General features: G+C 47.8%; 1 protein-coding gene across 3 annotated transcripts in view; it reads left to right on the forward strand.

Moving 5' to 3' along the window:
• Positions 1 to 5,874: 5,874 nt before the first annotated feature.
• The window catches only part of ULK1 (unc-51 like autophagy activating kinase 1), a 64,485-nt gene continuing 51,331 nt past the window's right edge, over positions 5,875 to 19,028 (forward strand). For 2 of the 3 annotated variants that reach the window (XM_072351028.1, XM_072351027.1), the window contains exons 1-5: positions 5,919 to 6,422; positions 6,907 to 6,999; positions 7,086 to 7,127; positions 17,568 to 17,600; positions 18,366 to 18,402. In XM_072351028.1, the coding sequence (XP_072207129.1) occupies positions 6,333 to 6,422; positions 6,907 to 6,999; positions 7,086 to 7,127; positions 17,568 to 17,600; positions 18,366 to 18,402 (295 nt within the window). In that variant the 5' untranslated portion in view covers positions 5,919 to 6,332. Of the gene's footprint in view, positions 6,423 to 6,906; positions 7,000 to 7,085; positions 7,128 to 17,567; positions 17,601 to 18,365; positions 18,403 to 19,028 lie in introns of all 3 variants that reach the window. The other variant, XM_072351026.1, reaches the window with a different exon arrangement.

Genomic DNA, 19,028 nt, shown 5'->3' on the forward strand with positions numbered 1-19,028 from the left:
CTACACAAAGGGAGCACTGTCTAAGGGCAGAGAATTCCTAAATCACGATTAGCTTTTTGCTCTTGCTTCTCTTCAGGTATTTGTTTTTATTGGTGATTATGCCTCGTTGCCTTTGATAAAGGACAAACAAACCTGGAGATGCTTGTTGAGATGCATGCATTTCTCATCCTTAGTTGGATGTAACAATTACTGTATTATGGATGCTACCAAAATCGAAGTAATACAGACCTTGTCATTTACACAGAGGAAGGAACCCAGGGGAGTTAAGCACCTAAGTGCCTTTCAGAAACTCATCCCTCATTTGTCAGCAGAAAGCCAGCAGTTGGATATCTTCGATCTCAGCCAGGTGCTTCAGCTGAGCTGCGTGTCCAGGTGTTCAACACTGGAACTTCCCTGAGGTTCCACTGAAAAGCTTTCCTCCCCTCATTGCTTTGGGCTTCTGTGCTGGAGTATTGTCCCTCTTTGAACCTTTGTAGGAAGGAGAAATGAAGGATTGTTTCTTTGGGATGTAGCGGTGGGCATGCTGATCCCAGCTGCTTACTGCTGCAAACAGTGTCAAGACTCAGTACAGTGCAGTGTGCACCTGTGCTCAGCTGTACATTTCTTTGAGGCTGCCTGTTCTTGGCAGTTGAAAAGGCTGATTGATAACATGTCCAGGGGAAGAGCCTGTTGTTTTTCCCAACTGCTCTTTCTTTCTATCTGTAGGAGCTGATATGATAACATCCAAGGCCTGAGTTACTCCTTACTGCTCTTCTTTTGGTTTTAGAGAGATGTTCTCAGTCTCTGCCCAGAACCGCTGTGAAGCTGGAGGGAGCTGAGCATTACACATCTAGCTTGTTCAAGGCTGTGTTTTGACCTTGCCTGTGTCATTCCTGCCAGATGCTTGCCCAACCTGCTCCAAAAACTGCTCCCACACTGCAGTGCTCTGCTGTCCAGGCAGCCTGCTTGCATCCAGACCCAACCACACAATGAGATGTTGGGAAGAGAGCTCCTTCATTGCTGCCTGACCTCATTATGTCTTGTCCTATCCCTGTGCACATTGCTCACTGCTACAACCTAAACAGCTGTTATTAACGTCTGCAAATTTCTCCACTGTGTCTACGTGGGATGAGTAAGGAGCAGTGCCTACCTGAAACTGAATATTCTACTGGGCTTCTTAAAAACAGACACCTCCAAACTAATTAGTCCTAAAAGGAGGAAAGTTTTACAAGTGTTCCCCTCTCAAGGCAAGCTGGAAGCAGTTACCCATCCTAAGTGAGCAAAGCCCTGCAGAACGATGTTTGAAGCAAGAAAAACACCAAGGCCTCTGGTTCACGGCAGGACAGAGGCAGGCTGCTCTGGGAAGGCTCTACTGGCTTCTAATGTCCCGTGCTGGGATGTGCTGAAGCTGTTGCTGAGGATGCAGTCCCTAGAGAAGCAGACTGCAGGCTGAGTCAAGGACCGTGTCCTCCTGATGAACCTCAGCTTCTCCAGGATGGACCTGGGGGGGCTCTGTGCATGGCACGGATGCAGGCAGGGGCATGAGGGTGCTGGTGATGGGCTTGCTCATACTCTGTCTGGACCTCACCTCATGTAAGGAGCTGTGTGATGACAACCTGCTGACTTACGAGCAAGCAGTGTGCACTCTGGCAAGCAATAGCTTCCAATTAGCCTGAAAACAGACTCTTCCGAGTGGAAGATTTGCAGACTCTCTCTTATTCATCAGCAAACCTCAACTTAATACAATCAACTGTTTGACAGACAGGTTAGGTAATAGTCCTTCATGTGGACACTAACAGGTTTGAACACTAAGTACAGCCCCCCCGTCCTCTGCCAGCAGCTGAAATGCATCTGATATTAAATGCAGGGGAACCTGTGGAGTCCCTTGCCAGAGCACCTTGCTGAGTGCATTAAACCATCACCTTCAATAATTCATGAAATCTGCTCAGGGAGCTGGTGTGTATGTGTGGGGAGGGGGTAATAAAATATCACAGACCTGGCCTGCCAAGATAATTGAGAGGCTGGTTAAATCTCTCAGTGGTATTAATCAATAAAGGGGCCCTGGTGTAAATAAATCCAGAATGAATATGACAGGGCTGGGGAAGTGCAGGGAAAGCAGTTCTTCCTCTCCTGCATGTGACACGAGGGGCCATACTGCTATAGCAGCTGCCATTGGAGTGCAGTCTGAGTTCAAACTTTCAGTTCTTCCAGCCATGCTGCCCCTTGTTTAGGTGTCGCCTAAAGGTCTGATCCAGCTGTGTGCACAGCTGCAAAGCTGTGAGCAGTTGGTTGTAGGTCTGAGTAGATCTATCAGAGTTCAGAGCCTCCACCACCAAAAGCTGCTGCTGTGAGTGGGGCATCGCTCCCTTTCTCAGACAAAAGCATTTTCCTGGGGTTGGAACGCTGTTTCCACAGATCCTGTGTGAGACATGAACAAATGCTCCTAACACAGCTTACAACACTGCTGTAAGCATACAGATGATGTCAGGACTCCAAATAAATTTACTCATTCAGCCTCTCCGGGAAGGCTCTGTGACATGGCTGCATTCAGCACGCGTTTAGCCCAGCCTGGTGCTGGTGCTGTGCCATTGAGTTCTGTGTTTTGTCCTTACTGATAGTTGGGCTAGAATTGAACTAACAGACGGGTATCTGCAATGAGTGAGATTAAAAGATGTAATTTTAATTTTCCATTTAATACAGCCTGCAGCTTGTCTTCTATTCCATTAATGCTAAGCTAATATTTGCTTTTACCATGTAGACGTTTGTGGACCTGAGTGTTTTCCTTCCACCAAGGGATACTCAGCCAAGCACTGCATATTCAGTTCCTTTGCTCCTTCCTGATGGATCTGGCAGAAATGCCAGCATTCAGACTGCTTTTGGCTCTGCCCATCTACTTCTGGTTCTGCTTGGCAATTAGGAAATGCAATGCTGCTATTTTTGCATGGCAAATTTATTACCCAGCAGCAGCACTGCCTCTGTGTCCACCTATGGCTGCACCACAGCTCGTCTTCAAGCTCATCTTAAGGTTGAAGCTTCCATTTCGCATGAAGAGGAGATGTGTGGCCAATTAACAGCCTCAGCCCATGTGCAGCCACATCTTGCTCATGTGCTCAAGCCTCACGGTTTGGCATTTCCCTTCTTCCAGAAGCACTGGTATGTTTGGCTGAGACCTTATTGCCTCTGTGAGGCAATAACTGCATATAGAATGATTACAAGGGAGTGCCTTGGAGATTCCCTCTGTGTACTGCAGAACTTTGATTTCAAAAGAGATATATACTGATACAAATAACCTGCTCTTTATGATCGTACCCAGCCAAGGATTCCCCCACACCTCCCACTGTTGTATATACAGTTAATTTACCCATAGGTTGGAGTGTGATGAGAACAATTTAGCCCTAGATTAAAGTCTCTCTTCTGTCTTCAAAATCTTTTTGCTGGCTTTTCTTGTTCATACATAACATCCATGTAATCCTGTAGCTTTAACCAACTCCACAGCACCGAGCCAGGGTCAGAGATAATTACAGAGCACCTCTGCAGCCCTGAGGTAAAGATGGCACTCCTGGATTCCTGCAGACAGAAACCGATATATTTACAAGTGCTGGTTACAACACGGTATTGGAAGAGAGCACCATTTGAATCACCAGCATATCAGCTGCCTCACTGCTTGTCTTCACACGTGAATTACAAAAATGGATCAAGTTGCACGAACTTGCAAAAGAATTTTGAGAAAATATTGTGAGGGTTCCCACTGCTGGGTGTATGCTTGTGTTTTTCTCCACCCATCATAAATCACAGCAGCAGGCCTTACCTCAGCCATCCATTAGTAAGTTGAGCTGTGTGTTTTGCCTCCGTCTGAGGAAGCAGCTGGATACCTGTTGGTGATAGCATTCATACCATTAGCACATGGGAGACTTTGAGAGGAGAGCAGAATTTACATGTGTTGGATGCTGACCTAAATACATTCTCACTCAATTCTGAACATCAGGGAGGAATTGATAGAGTGTAAGTATTTAATCAGCAAACCACAGAAAAAAAATACTGTGAGGAATTCTACTATGAATTAAGAAGCCTTTCAGCCCCCTTTCTTCCAGCACCAACAAACATCTTTGCTAATAAGATGCGTCTGCAGAACGCATTCCAAACTGAATTTGCTGGCAAGTAGCATTGTACCTCATCCGTTGTCAACTGGAAAGCTAAGATCTCTGCAGAGGTTAGCTGAAATCTTTTCATTAGTCTATTTTGGGAAGACAAGCTGGAGAGCCATTTAAGTGCTACGAATGTTAAGTGGTCAGTACCAAGGTCATGCTGGGCACCAGGTGTGCACACAGCATCCAGCACCACCTGGTCCTGATCCTTGTAGAGACCTCTGAGCCCCTTCAGTACTTTTATGCTGCCTTGAAATCCCACTTCACCACCAGAATGCTGCCCAGTGAGCCTTCAGGCCTGCTTATAAACAAGAGCACTTTGCTTAGAATGGCAATAAACGGCAGTGGAGAGGAGTTTACTGCCTGGCTCTGTGTGCAAAAGGCAAAGTTAGAACCCAGGTTGCATAAAACCTATTTAGATTACACATTTCTTTTTGCAGCCCTCAGCACACGAAGGAACAAACAAGCACACGCAGTACACAACAAAGAACATTCACCACTGCAACATTTCAGCCTCTGGTTGAACAACATTCATACCAGCCTCCTCCTGTGCCATGCAGGAGCTGCGTGTCTGCTGTGATGGCACCATAGGGGCAGCAGCTGAGGGCATTGATGGTCCCAGCGTAGTGATGCAACACTGAGCTTCTGACCTTGGGGCCACAGCTGTTACCCAGAGAAGGACATGAGATTTGGCCGAGATGGAACGTTTCAAAATGCTTTCTTCACTTCCTGCCTCAAACTTTTGCAACTGGTATGTTCTGTGTTAATGACGGTGGCTCTTATACAGCCAGCAAATTCCTGCGCTTGTTACTTGTAGAGTAGCTTGATTTTGATTTTGCAAGTGTTGTGATGCTTGCCATTTTACTGTGTTTACTTTTAAAGTAACTCCTTGTGAACATCGACAGAAGCTTTTAGTCGTGGGGAACGCAGGCCTAGGAGTGAGAAAGCACACAAGTAGCTGAAGCACACCGTATTAATAAAAGGTAACCTGTGTTTTAATCGTGAGGTTTGGCAGTGCTGAAATCACACGTAAACCCCAGCCCTGCATCGGTTCAAAGGTCCCAACAGACACAAACTGCTTCACGTGGACAAATCCCACTAAGCCCGTGCATAGTAACTGCTGGACTTGGAGGTGCGAATGACCTCAGATCAACCACTGCAATGCCAGTATCTGGGTCTGGGGCACACTGCTGTTCTTCCAGCAGCACCTTAAGCTCTGAACATACCCGACCGTGAGCTTTGCAGCAGGTGCTTTTTGGACCAAATGTTGAGAAATTCGCCATTTGTTTGGTCATTTGAAACATTTCTGACAGACTCTGGAGGACTCAGAGTGGCGGACAACGGGCAGGCAGCACTAGAAACCTCCCATAGCGCCAGGAGCACCGCGCCGAGCGGGGGGACCCGTGACTCACAGCCGGCGGCGACGGCGCCTTTAAATGTTCGGGCTGCGGCCCCCAGCGCCTCAGGTGGCCGCCGTGCCGTGATCCCCCACTGTCGCGCACTGCGCCTGCGCGGCGACGGCCGGGGCCGGTGTTTCGCTCCCGTTGGTGCCGTTCGTTCCACACAGCTTTGTCCGAGCGCGGACGGTGGGCAGATCCGGAGGGGCGGCGGGGAGCCTCGGCGTGACCCCAACCCGCTGGGTACGAGAGGGCGGTGGGCGCAGGCGGCCTTAAGGTGGATCGGCGTTTGAGGCGGACGGCTCGCTTAAGGCGGACTCGGCGTTAAGGTGGATCGCGTTTAAGGTGGACTCGCCGCCAAGCCGCGCCTGCGGGGCGGGCAGGGCCGGGCTTCGGCATGGGGAGAAGCTCCTGAAGCGGCCGCCGGAGGAGCAGCGCCGGCCGTCCTGAGGAGGAGATGGGGGAGGCCCGCTGCTGAGAGCCAACTTCAACCGACCTCCAACAATGAGCAGCTCGCAGCCCCGCAGGCAGAAGCGGCCCATGGACGGAGGCGAGGCGGGGGAGCGGAGCCAGATGCCGAGCTGCCGAGGGGCTGACAGGAGAGCGGCTTTCCCCCTCCAACGAGTCTCCAGCTCCTGACTGCTGACCGGGAGGGAGGGGGGGGGGGGGGGGAAGGCCGATCCGCCACCTTTTGACTGGGAGAGATTCAGTTTTCTCACGAGGGATCTCCTCCATCACCGCCAGCAGCGCCCTTAGCTCCGCTTCACGGCCCCGAAGTTGTCCCGGCCGCGGTCCCCCCGCCCGCAGCGCCATGGAGACGGTGGGGAAGTTTGAGTTTAGCAGGAAGGACCTGATCGGACACGGAGCCTTCGCCGTCGTTTTCAAAGGCAGGCACAAAGAGGTGAGCCGGACCTTTACTGTGTGTTTTTTTCCTCATTTGCTTCGTGCCAGGCTGGGGGCAGCGCTCCGGGTCGCAGTGAAACGGGGCCCGCTTTGTCCTCGCCTCCTTCCCGGCGCAGTTCTGCCTCTCGCCGTGCTCTCACCGGGGGGGAAGGAGCTCGTTGGACAGCCCAGGGAAAGCCGGCTTGCTGCGGGCCTGCCGGTGTTAGGGCTTGGGATAAGCCGTGGTTCCCACAGCGTTTATTTCTAGTGGTTAAATAAGGGGATAATCATCAACAAAACCCCAAACCTCGGGCTTTTCTTCTTGTGCTGGCGCAGCTCGGGACAAGGCAAGTCTGAACATGTGTTGGGGTACAGAGCACAGGCCTTTCGTGGTGCTGCAGGACACCTTCCAGCAGTGCCAGCACCCTGATGGAGGCTGCTCACCCAGCATATGCTAAGGGGGAAATGCACTCTGAATTACACATGCACTTTTCCACTTTCAGAAACCTGAGCTGGAAGTAGCTGTGAAATGCATTAACAAGAAGAACCTGGCAAAATCACAGACTCTGCTGGGCAAGGAAATTAAAATACTTAAGGTAAAGGCCGACGGAGCTCTTTTCTTCAGCCTTTGTTACCTCTGGCCTTTGTTGCTGTGAGCTTATTGTGTTTAATTTTTTCCTAGGAACTGAAGCATGAAAACATTGTTGCCTTGTATGACTTCCAGGTAAGAGCATTCAATTACAGCAAAGCGTTCTAGATACGGGATGGGTTGAGCAGAGTTTTTGGTATTTTGTGTTTTTTTTTAACAGATGTTTGTAATTAAATATAGGTGTTGTGGGGAAATGGCCTTCTCTCAGGCTAAGCTCTGTTCTCCTTGTGTATGGGCTGTGCTATGGAGGCTGAAACTTGTGCAGCAGGGAGTTGGGGTGGGGGCTCCGGTTCTTGGGATGCTTATGCAGCAAAACTCAATGTGTGGTCAACGTGCTGGAACCTCTCAAGTTCTCAAAGCATTAGGAACAAAACTGGCAGGAGTTGCTCTGGGTTCTCTTGCCTCTTTATTTTTCTTTCTCTGCTCTGGAAGTTGCATTTTTCCCAGGCAGAGCAGAAATAACGTGAGCATGACTTTGTAGCATATGATTGCCCTCCGTTCCTGAGGATTTCCATCAGCGTTTTTCTGCCGTCCTTGTGGCAGTCAGTAAGCGTTTAATGGCAATCAGTAAGCGTTTAAACATCGCGGCAGGCATTTTTAGATGGCTGTGGTTTCCCGCAGCTGCTGCAACCCGACTGCTGCAGTGACTTTTCCCGGAGCGTTCTGTTAACCCGCCCCGTGCTTTAGCAGGGTTCTGTTTCTCTGACATTAGCGATGCTTTAAGAAAAAACTGCGGGATCTGAGAGTGAAACGGTTTGTGTGCAGAAGGGACGCAGGGCGCCGAGCGGCAGCCCGTGGGATGCGGCCCAGCCTCAGCGCCGGGGGGTCCCGGCCTGGTGTCACGAGGCCGGTGTTTGTTGACATTCCTCCTCCTCCGCCGATTGGCTGTGGTGGCGCTGCGTCGCGAGCGGCGCGACACCTGATTGGTTGGCCTTGCCGCGGTGCCTGCTAGGTGTTGTAGTCCCCCAGCTCTGAGGCCTGTGGGCCGCACCGCCCCGCGCCCCTCGGCCGGGGGGTTGTGCCTGGAAAACGAAGTAGGTGGTGGTGAGCTGAGGCGAGGGGCTGGGGCGGCCCTGAGCTCGGTTATAGGCTGGGGTTATGTTAGCTGCCAGCATCGTGGCACTTTCCTCTGTGGCCTGGGTGGCTTGGATTCTAGGGCAGAATGAGGTGATGCAGGCTGTGTTGGGGGATGTGGCACTCTAGGGTGTGAGGTTACCTCTGGTGCCACGAGAAGACCCAGCCAGTCTGCACAGCTGGTGTGAAATGCCCTGCTCAGCCTTGCTCTGTGTTCAGGAGTCGTGCGAGAGAAAATTACCTGCAGAGGTAATAGTGCAATGCTGCAGAGGTCTGGCTTCTGCCTGCCTTGCTTTCCTTTGTGGGAAAGACTGTTGCTTATTCATTCATAGCTGCTTTGTTCATAGATCCACATGTGTTTACCCTTGGAAATGTCATTGTGGCAGTTACCAGCCCTTCCCTGTAGATTTTCTAAAGCTGTGGAGATTTATCCTTCTATTACAATATCAAAGAGCAAAAAGGAAAAAAATAGTTTCTGTGACTCTTACTGTTGCCCTATAGTTTTGTCTGTCATTGTTTTGTCTTCCTTTTCTCTACACATCATCTCAGCAGTGACTTAAACATTTACTCTCATCTTCCTTGCACACAAGGAAATGGTTGCCAAACCCACAGCGGCTGTAAGCCAGCGATTGCACCCAGCGATGCTTTCGTTTGCATTTTGCTAGTTACAAGTTAATGCTAAGAAGGCCTCATACAAATCAAGATATTTGCTATGATGCCAGATTTGCATCAGACAAGCACTTGCAGAGCTGATATTTAATACTGGCAGCAGCTCATGCCACTGCACACTTATTTTATTCTTCAGTTTGTGGGAAAATCGCCATGTTCCTCCTTTGTTCATAAATACTGACAAAGGCCTATGACACAGTATCACAAAATAAGGCACGTACAAGGGATAAATTAGGACTGGTGAATGTTTCATGCACAGCAGTGCAGTGTCTGGACTTTTATAGATCCCCTTGCCAGAATCCTAGGAGCAGCACCATTATGTGAGAGCAGCTCACAAAATGAAATATGCATGTCTCCATTATTATGTGCTCACATATTAATGAGAGGTGCCACGAGTAGTTGAGGAGCCTAAAGAGAAAACCCCTGCTCAAGAAAAGGATAAAAGATATTTCGTTGTATTTCTAAGAGCGCTCTGTATTTAGAGGCTGTGCTGAGTTGTGCTGTGGATCTTTCCTAGGCACAGGAGGTGTTTGGCATAAAGTGAAAACCAGATTCCTCTCTGTGCAGGGTGTGTTAGTTGCTACTGAACAGCTGCTCACTCCTCAACTGACTTGCAGAGGTTGGGATTTTCCAGACTGCTGCAGTTGAGAGTGCAGTAACACAGAGACATCTGGAGAGCAGGAGCCTTATTACTTTTTGAAGAGAGCCCACGAGTCCTTGTTCTTTAAGGTGGAAATTAATGACAACAAGGATACAAACAGCTATTTCTGCTGTACAAGATCTTGGTTTGGAACAGGTTTCTTAAAGGATAGAATTAGTGGTCATAAGTAATCCTTTGGGTGTTAAAAAGCATTTTTCCTATATGAAACGGGAAGAGGGACCGCTTTCCCAAGATAATGTGCAATGATCTGAGCTTCCTAAGGCAGCTCAGCTATGACTGCTTTTGTTGGTATTGCTTTTTAATTATTTATTTATTTATTTTGGTGAGTCTGGTTGTAGAAAAGTAGCTGTTAATATCACCCAGGGCGTGATGCTGCTGAGTTTCTAACTCAGCCTTGGTTACCTGAGGGTCTGCTTTCCATAATTTCATGTCGAGTTGGCACACTCATCAGCTAGGGATGAGCTCAGAGAAATGCTGAAATCACTCGTGCAGTAGACTCACCGAAAATGTGTCTGCTGGGGTGACTGTATCACCTGGAGCACCTGCTGAGGAGTCAAGGACCAGGGAATTCTTGCAGTGCAGTTTTTCTCACGCACATGGATTCAGGCATGGGATGGCAGAACAAACATTCCTTGGCTGAATGACTAGTTACCCTGGGCTGCTCTTTGGGGCCAAGCACTACAAGGCTTATTCCATTGTTGCTTTCTATAAAATCCCTATAATCAGTAGGATCCTGGCTGTTGCGACTGTGATATTCTACTTTCATTATCCTTTTCTGATGCTGCCTTTAGATGCCAGTTCACCTCCTGTGTCCCCTGGCACTGCTCACTGAGCAGCAGTGTCCTTTGGTGTGCCCTCCAGCACTGCTTGCTCCTGCTGCAGTGTTTTGCTGATCTGCATGATGCCAGATGAATCATTGGTGCTGCAATGACACACCTTCCCCACCACCCCTTGTGCCACCTCATGTGGGATCTGCTGTTCTTTGGGCATTACTCCTTGGGTGCCATGTCTCAGGAGACAAGGCTGTGCTGTGACACCGGGGATGACTAAGGAGGTACTCTGTGTGTTGGGGAGATCATGCCCCTGAGGCCAGGCAGGCTGCCTGGTTAAATCCTGCTTTAATTCCATCCCTGAGTGAGGCTGGCATGTTGCCTTTTGAGTGGGTGTGCAGCACAGGCTCCCCCGCATGCTGCCAAGCAATCCTCCTTCTGTTTGTGTGTGGTGTGTCTGCTGTCCTGCTCTGTCAGCATCCTTGCATCTGCTGGGGGGTGTTACTCTTACTGAAGACTGAGCCTGCCTTAATTTAGAGCTAGAAGGGGGAAAGGATGGAAAATCCATCTGCCCTCTGCCAGTAGCCCTGTAGGATGTTTGAGGGTCTAGTGAATCAAAATGCCTATGTTTATGGCAAGTAGAGTGCTTGATGGTCTTGAACTTTGTTTTATATTGACTTCACTAGCTGAGTACTACACTGTGCAGGTGACAGAAACATCTAGCAAATGTTGACCACTAAATATAGACCTTAGGAGAGTCATTGGGCTTTTTTTAGAGGGAGTGGTTTTGCTGCATTTCTGAAGTAATGATCCCTGTTTTACTCATCCTGTATGTAAAGCACATAGCTGTGTTCCTCTCACGTGATCTGGATGTCATGAGAGAGCCAGCAACCTGAAAGGTTAACAGCCTTTAGAGCTCCCATGGAAGGCAGCATTACTCAGACTATGGTGATGGATTAAGGAATGTTTCCCAAGAGTAATTGGAAACTGGTAGGCTGCTGTGTTCGCAGTTTGGCAGCGAGGCTCTGGTAGCAGCTGAGGTGCTATTCATGCAGCTCTTCCTTAAGCTTCACCAGTGCTTCCTTTAGGAAAATTTCCTCTGGTTGAGTCCTTGTGATGGCTGAACACATTGGGTTGGAACGGGTGAAGCAAGGTGGTGGAAATTTGGAAGATGGATGAGAAGAGGTGTCTCTTAAGTATGTGGAATACATAGAATGCCCCTGAGTGGTGGCTGAGCAGGACTGAACTCAGTCTATCTGCCAACAGATGACTTGAGCTTCTTTTGTGCTGAGCATATTGCAAAGAGGTGCTTTAATGGTGTGAATGTCTCCTGCTTTATGGTGTGCAGGCCTTAAATGCCACCATAAATGTGAAGGGAGGCTCTCAAAAATGCTGAGGCTGTTTGGGGGGGAGGGCTGAGAGAAATGAACCAAATTCTGCATCACTGGTTGCTTAGGGCAAAAATATTCTGCTTGGCTGCAGGAACACCTGGCTTGTCTCCTAGCATCAGAATAATGGGAGGAATTAGGTCAGCAGAGCTGGCTGGCATAGTAAAGTCAACCAGACTGTATGTTTCAATTGCAGGGAATGAAAGAAGCTGAATTTCAAGTCTTTAGATATATCTCACTTAGCGTGTTACATGGCCAGGCCAGGAGAGGCCAACCAGCACTCTGGGTACGCCTTGGTGGCCAGCAGTGCTGCATGGTGAGGCGGTGTAAGGCAGAGCTGCAGTGTGCCGCTCCAGAGTTTTAAGGCATATCTTTTGTTTCCTTTGTGAATGCTTTGTAATATCACTGCAGGCAGAGCTAACAGTTAGGTAACTTTCTCGTGGAGGCTTTTTCATTTGTGTGACTGATAGTTATTTTCAATTTAACTGGCAATTGTAGCCAGTGTGTTAAAATGTACTCCATTTTTTTCCCTTTTGAAATACTGCTGCAGGTTAAAGCCCTGTTTCTCTGACTTCTGGTAACTGGATATATTTCCTCTTAAATTAAGACTGTTTTCTGAAAGAAAAGCCAGACTTTCTCTTTACGTTCCCTCTTATAGTGCCTTTGTGCTGTATGTCTGCTTTCCTAAATGGGTGTGAAAAGGAAGCCAGCAAGGGCCAGCTAGTCATGCAGCAGCCATATAAAAAAACAAAAATCCAGCGGGGGATGGGCCTGTGGTTTCTACAGTTGCATTAAAAAAAAAGACAAAATCTCCTGCAGGGTATCAGATTAAGCATTTATGGGATTTGCTATTAAAAAAATCCAAGCTGTTTCCATCTCTATTAGTAGAACTGATTCTAAAATCAAACTTCCAGACTGAGTGGCTTTGCTTGGGCTTGACCCTCTCTCGATAGGTATGTCTTGGTGCGTTTGTCTCCAGCTGAAGCCTTCAGCAGGGTGCCAGACCCTTGGTGTGCAAGGGGACAGACCTTAAATGCTCACTGTATAAAGTGACTGCATTATGAAAAAGGAGATGAAGAACAAATGTACAAAAGCAACTTGTATCTTCAATATCTTGTTTTCAAAATGTTGAAGTCTCTTCTCTTGACAGCATTAGCACAGTGTATTCCCATGTGCAAAGAGGCACTTGCTTTTAGTTCAGAGAAGCTTCCAGGACTTGTTCTTGTTAGCAAAGGAGCAACTGCATTTGCCATTCCATGTCAGTGTGCCCCAGCTTCTCAGAGCTCTGCTGCTCTTTTCTTCTGTGGTCTGTGACATGCTGTGAGGCATTTCACTGCCCTAAGAGCCAGCCAGCCTGAGATGTCAGCTGCTGCAGGTGACACAGCCATATCCCTTGATGGTGCTATATGAAGTGACTGTTTCCCCAGTGTCCCAGCAGCAAAAGTCTTTAATTTGCTGCGGTACATACCTCTGGTCTTACCTCGAAGCTCTGCATCTTGTTGAACTTACCACTTCTCTCTGCTCTTATGACATTAATCCTTGGTTTCGTTTCTGTGGTTAACGTGAGATGCAGCTTTGGCTTGCTGTGCTGTTTGTTCTGCAGAGGCCTGGTGTGCCCCTGAAGGAGCCGTGCTTTTCTATTGGGGCTCTGCAAGTGCTGCTCTCATGTCATTCAGTGAGTGCTCTGCTTGGCAGACCTTGGTTCAGGGCCTGAAGTGATCCTGTGTGGCAGGCTGCTGCTCGGTGGGGCCATGGCTTCCAGGCTGAAATGGATGAGCTGGAGCCCACCCCTTGGGAAAGGGAGTGGTGGAGTTCCTTCAAATCTCAAAGGCTGAGCTGTCTTATAGCTGTCCTGCTGCTTCTGTTAGCTTCCTGGCAAACTGTTACTCTGCAGACATGACGCTGCCCTGTTCATTTTTAGGTGTCACGTAGTCAGACTTTAGGACTGTTGCCAGGGGATTTGATTGTATGGGAAGTATTTTACCTCCCTTCCTGAAGCCCGTGCAGAACCAGAGATCTTCTGCTGTTAATAACCTGCACTGAAGTGTGAGCTGTCCTGGAGCATCTCTTCAGTTTCATAAGAGAAAATAGCATAGCACCTGGAATGGTAGGCTCTGAGTTCTTTTCCTCTTTTGGTGTGGGCTCAAGAGGAATATGAATGTCTTCTACCTTTTTGTTTCAGATGCCTTTTGCTAAGGGTGAGCACAGGTAGGTGCTCCCATAATTCAGATTAATGTTGCTATTGTCTCTTATCTTGCTTCCGTTCAAATAATTGCGTCAAGAGATAATCCTTGCATAGCATGAAGGTTTTCCTTTCCTCCTCAGAGGTTACCTTGGTCAAGCCAAGCTTTGAGCTGAAGTGAAATTATACTCCTGAGGTTTTGCTGTTGAGAGACTTCTTTCCTCCCTTGAGAACTGCAGGTTCTGCCTTAGGAGCCACTGGCACAGCAGAAGGCTTTTCCAGGTGCCTCTGGCCTAGTAGGTGGTGTCTGCAAAGCTGAATTCTGTTTGTTACAACTGATGTTCGTGACTCAGTGCTGCATTCGGAAGAGGGATGAATAGAGCTCCTGTGCCAAAAGAGAGCAGGCTTCGTGAGAACCTGGAGGACGCAGCGTGCCTCTGTGCTGAGGTTCTGCTGCAGCAAGTGGGGGAAGTGGCATTTAAAACAAGCACAAACCCCTCAGTGTGAAGCTTAGCTTTCAGTTGGTGTCAACTTTATCTTCCACTGCCAGGTTAACCCTGTGTTTTGTGTTTCTGTTCTGCTGGTACAACTGGTGAGGTCTAGCCCTGTTGACAAAGGTCTCTGAGGCGATTATCTTTGCTTGGCAGCTGCTGCAGGTGCTGAGAGGCGGCATTAGGCAGCACACGGTGGTGATCTTCTTGGAGGTACAAAGCAGGAGCTCCTCTCACCAGATGGAAGCTGACCAAAGGGGCTCTGATGTGCTCTTTTTCCAGGAGGGCAACAAGAATGGTTCTGTGGACTGGAGTGCATGCACATTCCCTCCTGTATGTAGAAGGAGCCTTGCCAGCCAAGTGGTGTGCAAGCATATGGACATAACAGGCAGCAGTGCTTATTTTCCTGATCCTCTTTCTGTACCCCGCTCCTCCTGGAAGAGATGAGTTATGTGAGGTAGAAGCCATTCTTTGCAGAGTTGTTACCTCAGCATCTGTTAAAACACTGGTTCCATGCAGATGGGTGAAAATACAGCACTGCTGTGAGGGTTCGGGGGTATTGTGTAATTAAACTATTTTTCCCTTCCTGAACGTCTTTCTAAATTTGGTAGCGGGCTGGGAGCTGGGGTAGAGCGCAGGGGAGGATTTCTCTGCGTTTCCTCTTGCAGCCTTTTTAAGCTGTGGCAGGAGGATGACTAAGTGTGGGTACACCCAGATGTTTCCCTTTGGACACACCTAAAGAACAGACTTTCCAAGAAGAGGATCATGCCACCTTCCAGTGTGGGTGGAGAGAAAATACAAAGGGAGATGGGACTGCTGGGCCTCAGCATCACTAACTTCATCCCGCGCAGTGCCTCAGTGGGGGATCTGAACAAATGCTGTCCCCGGGTGATTTCTGCTGTGTTGCTAAATGAAGTTTCTTTATTTCTTTGTCCTCCGTCAGCAGATGTGTGTTATTTGTAGACAGTAGAGCCTGTTGCCTGTTTTTACACTCAATTAAAGTGTAACTTCATTGCTGGGGCCTCTGCTGAAAGAACTGCAAGTCAGGCAGTGATCCAGACTGATTAATTATCAGCTTGATGTCTTTGGCAGAGGCCTTTAGCGTTGGTTGTGGAGTGCAGTCAGGGTACTGCTGGAGCACTGTGATGGGGAGAAGTCGGGGTCATTTCTGTGCAGGTCCGTAGGCAAGTAGCAAGGCTGGCCTTGGCTGCAGGGCCGGCACATGGCAGTAAGAGTCCAGCGTAATTGTCTGCAGCACTTGTTGGACATAAGCCTCTGCAGAAATAGAACAAACTGTGATGTTGTTCTTGTTACTGGTGTGGAAATGAACTGTACGTTTTGATGCTTTTCAGAGAGACTGGTAGCCTGCAAAAAGTACTGGGAAGGATTAAAGAAGGGAGAGGAATAGTTTCTGCTGCTGAATCAGCTTAAGAGAAGTCTATCAGCCCACTTGAGAAACCAGAGACCTCTTTCCTTGCTTGTTTCCTTTGTTAGCCACCACAAGCTACTGGCTGAAGGCTTGTGCCAAGCGTGACTTTGTTTCTAGGGCCCTTCCTGAATAAATGTTTAGTTTCTGTGGTAAAATCCCTACAGATCTGTCTGGTGAGTCTTGAAATGCTGAAGTTGCAAATATGGAAGTTGTCACATCCCTGCTATAGGCATCTGTGAGCTGAAAGTGCTGAAGCCGCAGTGGGTGTGTGCTCAGTGGGGTGCTGGCTCCCATAGCTGCATGCTGCTGAAGCCTTAGCTCAGTTCACGTGGTCTCTGTGCCCACAAATGGAGTGTTTCTTGAAAGAAGTAAAGCTGGAAGGCAGTGGGCTCCAGCAGTGCGCTCATGGGTACCAGCAGCTAGCAAACAGAGCTGCAAAGTAAGCCCCCCGTAGTACGTTTGGTGTTGAATCCTTGGTGCCAGTTGTTCCATTCTGCTTCTGTGATATGTTCTGCAGTTTATTAATGTACGGTGTAGCCACAGAGGAAACCATGCTTCCAGTTCTCACTTGTGGGCATTTTTCCAAATCAAAGGGAGGCAATTTCAGTTCCCACCAGAAACAATGGGTACTGACGACAAATTTGGTGAGGCTCATGTTCTGCATAATCAGCAAAGAACGTTCCCTAATAAGACTGGGATGGGCAGAGGGTGCTGTTGCCAGCAGATGGTTGGGGAGTTACCTCCTCTCTCTTGATTCCTGTTGGGCAGTGCCTTCTTATCTCCTCACCCTGTGCAGTGAGATGAACCCACTGCAGTCCCTGTTGCTAGGGAGGTCGACCAGAGCATCTCCCTTGCCTGCTTGGGTCCTTATTTAACCCCGTCACTGTACACACTGGTGACTAAAAATCAATGGCTTGCTTTATGATGTGTTAGCAGTCTTTAAATAAAGCACAGAGGAAAAATAACCAAGCTATGCAGCGTATGCTAGTTGTTAGCTAATAATGTAGAAGATACTAGTCATAACTTCTGAACTTAGCATATGTAAGCTCTATTGCCTATTCATTTTCTAAAGAGGTAATAATATATTAGGCTTCACTGAGCCTTGCTGGCACTGTGTGTATTAATGGGTTAGAGGTGCTGCTGAGCTGTAGTGTCTACAGCCTGTTCAGCAAGAAGTGTCTATGAGAAGCACAGTTGTGGTAGGAGGAGCAGCGTGCAGGCTGCACACACAGACTTGGAAACTTGCTGTGAGCCTGGATGCTGCCTGGTGCTGAGCTTGTGGTGCTGAGCTGCAGGCTGTGCTGTGGTCCTGCTTACAGCCCTTGGGGCTGGTCCCTCAGGGAGCTGAAAGACACAATGTCCCTCAGAAACCTTGGCCATCTGCTCTTCCCCTTAAGCACCTTTCCTGCACGGGGATTGAAACACAGGTCCCCAGCATGCATTGCTCTTATCTTTTTGTTCCAGACGAGGGCTGCTCATGTGGGCATAGCTGCTATAAAGGTCTGTGTTAAATGTGGAAATGATTAAGGCTCTAAGATAATGGTGTGCCAGCATCTGCATTGTGTTTGGGTGTTAATCCCAGTAGCCGGAAAGGAACGTTAAGACCCAAACCGTAATATAGGAGATCTGCTTTGTTAACAGGTGTATGCTCAGGAAAGAATAATGTGCTTAAACTGGAGAGAAGTATTTGATGCTTAGAAAGGAAATGACCTTTCAGTAATCAACATGTAACAAAATTCCTCCAGTATCTGTTACTTAGCATTTCACCTGTTTGAATCCAAACAGAGCTGCTGTAAGGCATGTAAGTATTTCAATGCATAAATCTTTTCTTTCCACTTTCTCTTTCCCCAGGAGGTGGCAAATTCTGTCTACTTGGTTATGGAGGTGAGTGTCTTTTGTTGTTTTTGTTTTTTTTTTTCTTCAGTGTGAATTAAGCAGACCAGTTTATTGTATGTGAAGTGCTTTCTGCTTAGCATCACATGTGGTACTTTTGCTAATCTAATCTGCAGCTGCATACCTCTGAGAACTGGAGTAGTGTGGGCAAAGATAGCAGTCTGTGGGGTATTTCGTATTGCTGTTGTCAGAAGGTCATGCTGGTACAGGTTTAATCAGTTGGATCCCTAATTTCCAGGGCCAAGTAGGTGGTACTGAGTAGTAGTAAGCACTTCAGAGATGTGTAGAAAGAAAACTACGCACAAAATAGCTGCAGAGCTTTTGCAAGTTTGCTTCCCTCTTCAATCTTCCCTCTGAGGTCTTGTTGACTTTCCCTAATAATATGGAACATGTTGTGAAGAGTTTCAGTTTTCAGCTATGGCTGCTCCTGAATTTTCCTTAGCCAGCTTGCTGGTGTTCTTTCAAGTGATGACCTGTCTGTTCTATTTTGGTGTTGTCTTTCTCTTTGTGCATGTACACAGATGTATACACATGCACACCAAAGCTAATTAAAGCTGGTTTATCATTACGCAGTGTAGCGTGTAGGAGAAATGTGACACAAAGGGAGCCTATTGGAAAAGCTTTTTTCCACCACTTAATGAATACTTATTTTGATGTGTATGTGATTATTTATCACCTGTGATCCTAGTCAAGTCTACTGAACTTAAAACCTTTTGATTTTCTTCACATTAACTGAGCTTTCTGTTCTCCTTCTAGTACTGCAACGGTGGTGACCTGGCAGACTACCTTCACAGTAAGTAGAACAACATGGAGCGTGTCTAGTATATTCAGAAGGAAATGCTGACTGAGAATCCATGGCAGTAAAAGCTAGTGTTGTAGCCTTTCCTATGTAGGTCAGTAGTGACTGAAGGATGTGGACTTTTAAGTCAGCAGATACCTGTTTTAGTTACAGCAGCCTTAAAGACTGGGCACATTTTAACCCTGCTGGAGATGTGGTTGGCCTTTTTCTTGGTCAATGCAAAAAAGCTATTCTCACTGAGGCCTTGCATCTCTATAGAGTTGGATTAAAACAGAATCCCAAGGATACATTTGTTTTTCTTCAATATCTTCCTTAGAAATATCTCCATGTAGGACAGAGTGCATTCCTTATTTCACAGTATATTGAAGGTGACTGTGGCATAGCTGGTAGTGTTGTGGGGTGATGAAATCTTCAAGCTTCAGGACCTCTGAAGTAATATAGCATGGGTATCTGCGACTGCTGTCTCGAAGAACCTTTTGGTGAAATTGAAGTGTATCTTTGCCATTAAATTGAACAAAGCATGCTTTCCACGTTATCCGATTTTACTGCTGGGACTTGAGCCTTGCAAGTTCTTTTTCAGTGCAGCCCTCTGCAGAGATGCTGCATGCTGCTGTATATGA

The sequence above is a fragment of the Excalfactoria chinensis genome, chromosome 16, assembly GCF_039878825.1.
Source record: "Excalfactoria chinensis isolate bCotChi1 chromosome 16, bCotChi1.hap2, whole genome shotgun sequence".
Classification (NCBI taxonomy): domain Eukaryota; kingdom Metazoa; phylum Chordata; class Aves; order Galliformes; family Phasianidae; genus Excalfactoria; species Excalfactoria chinensis.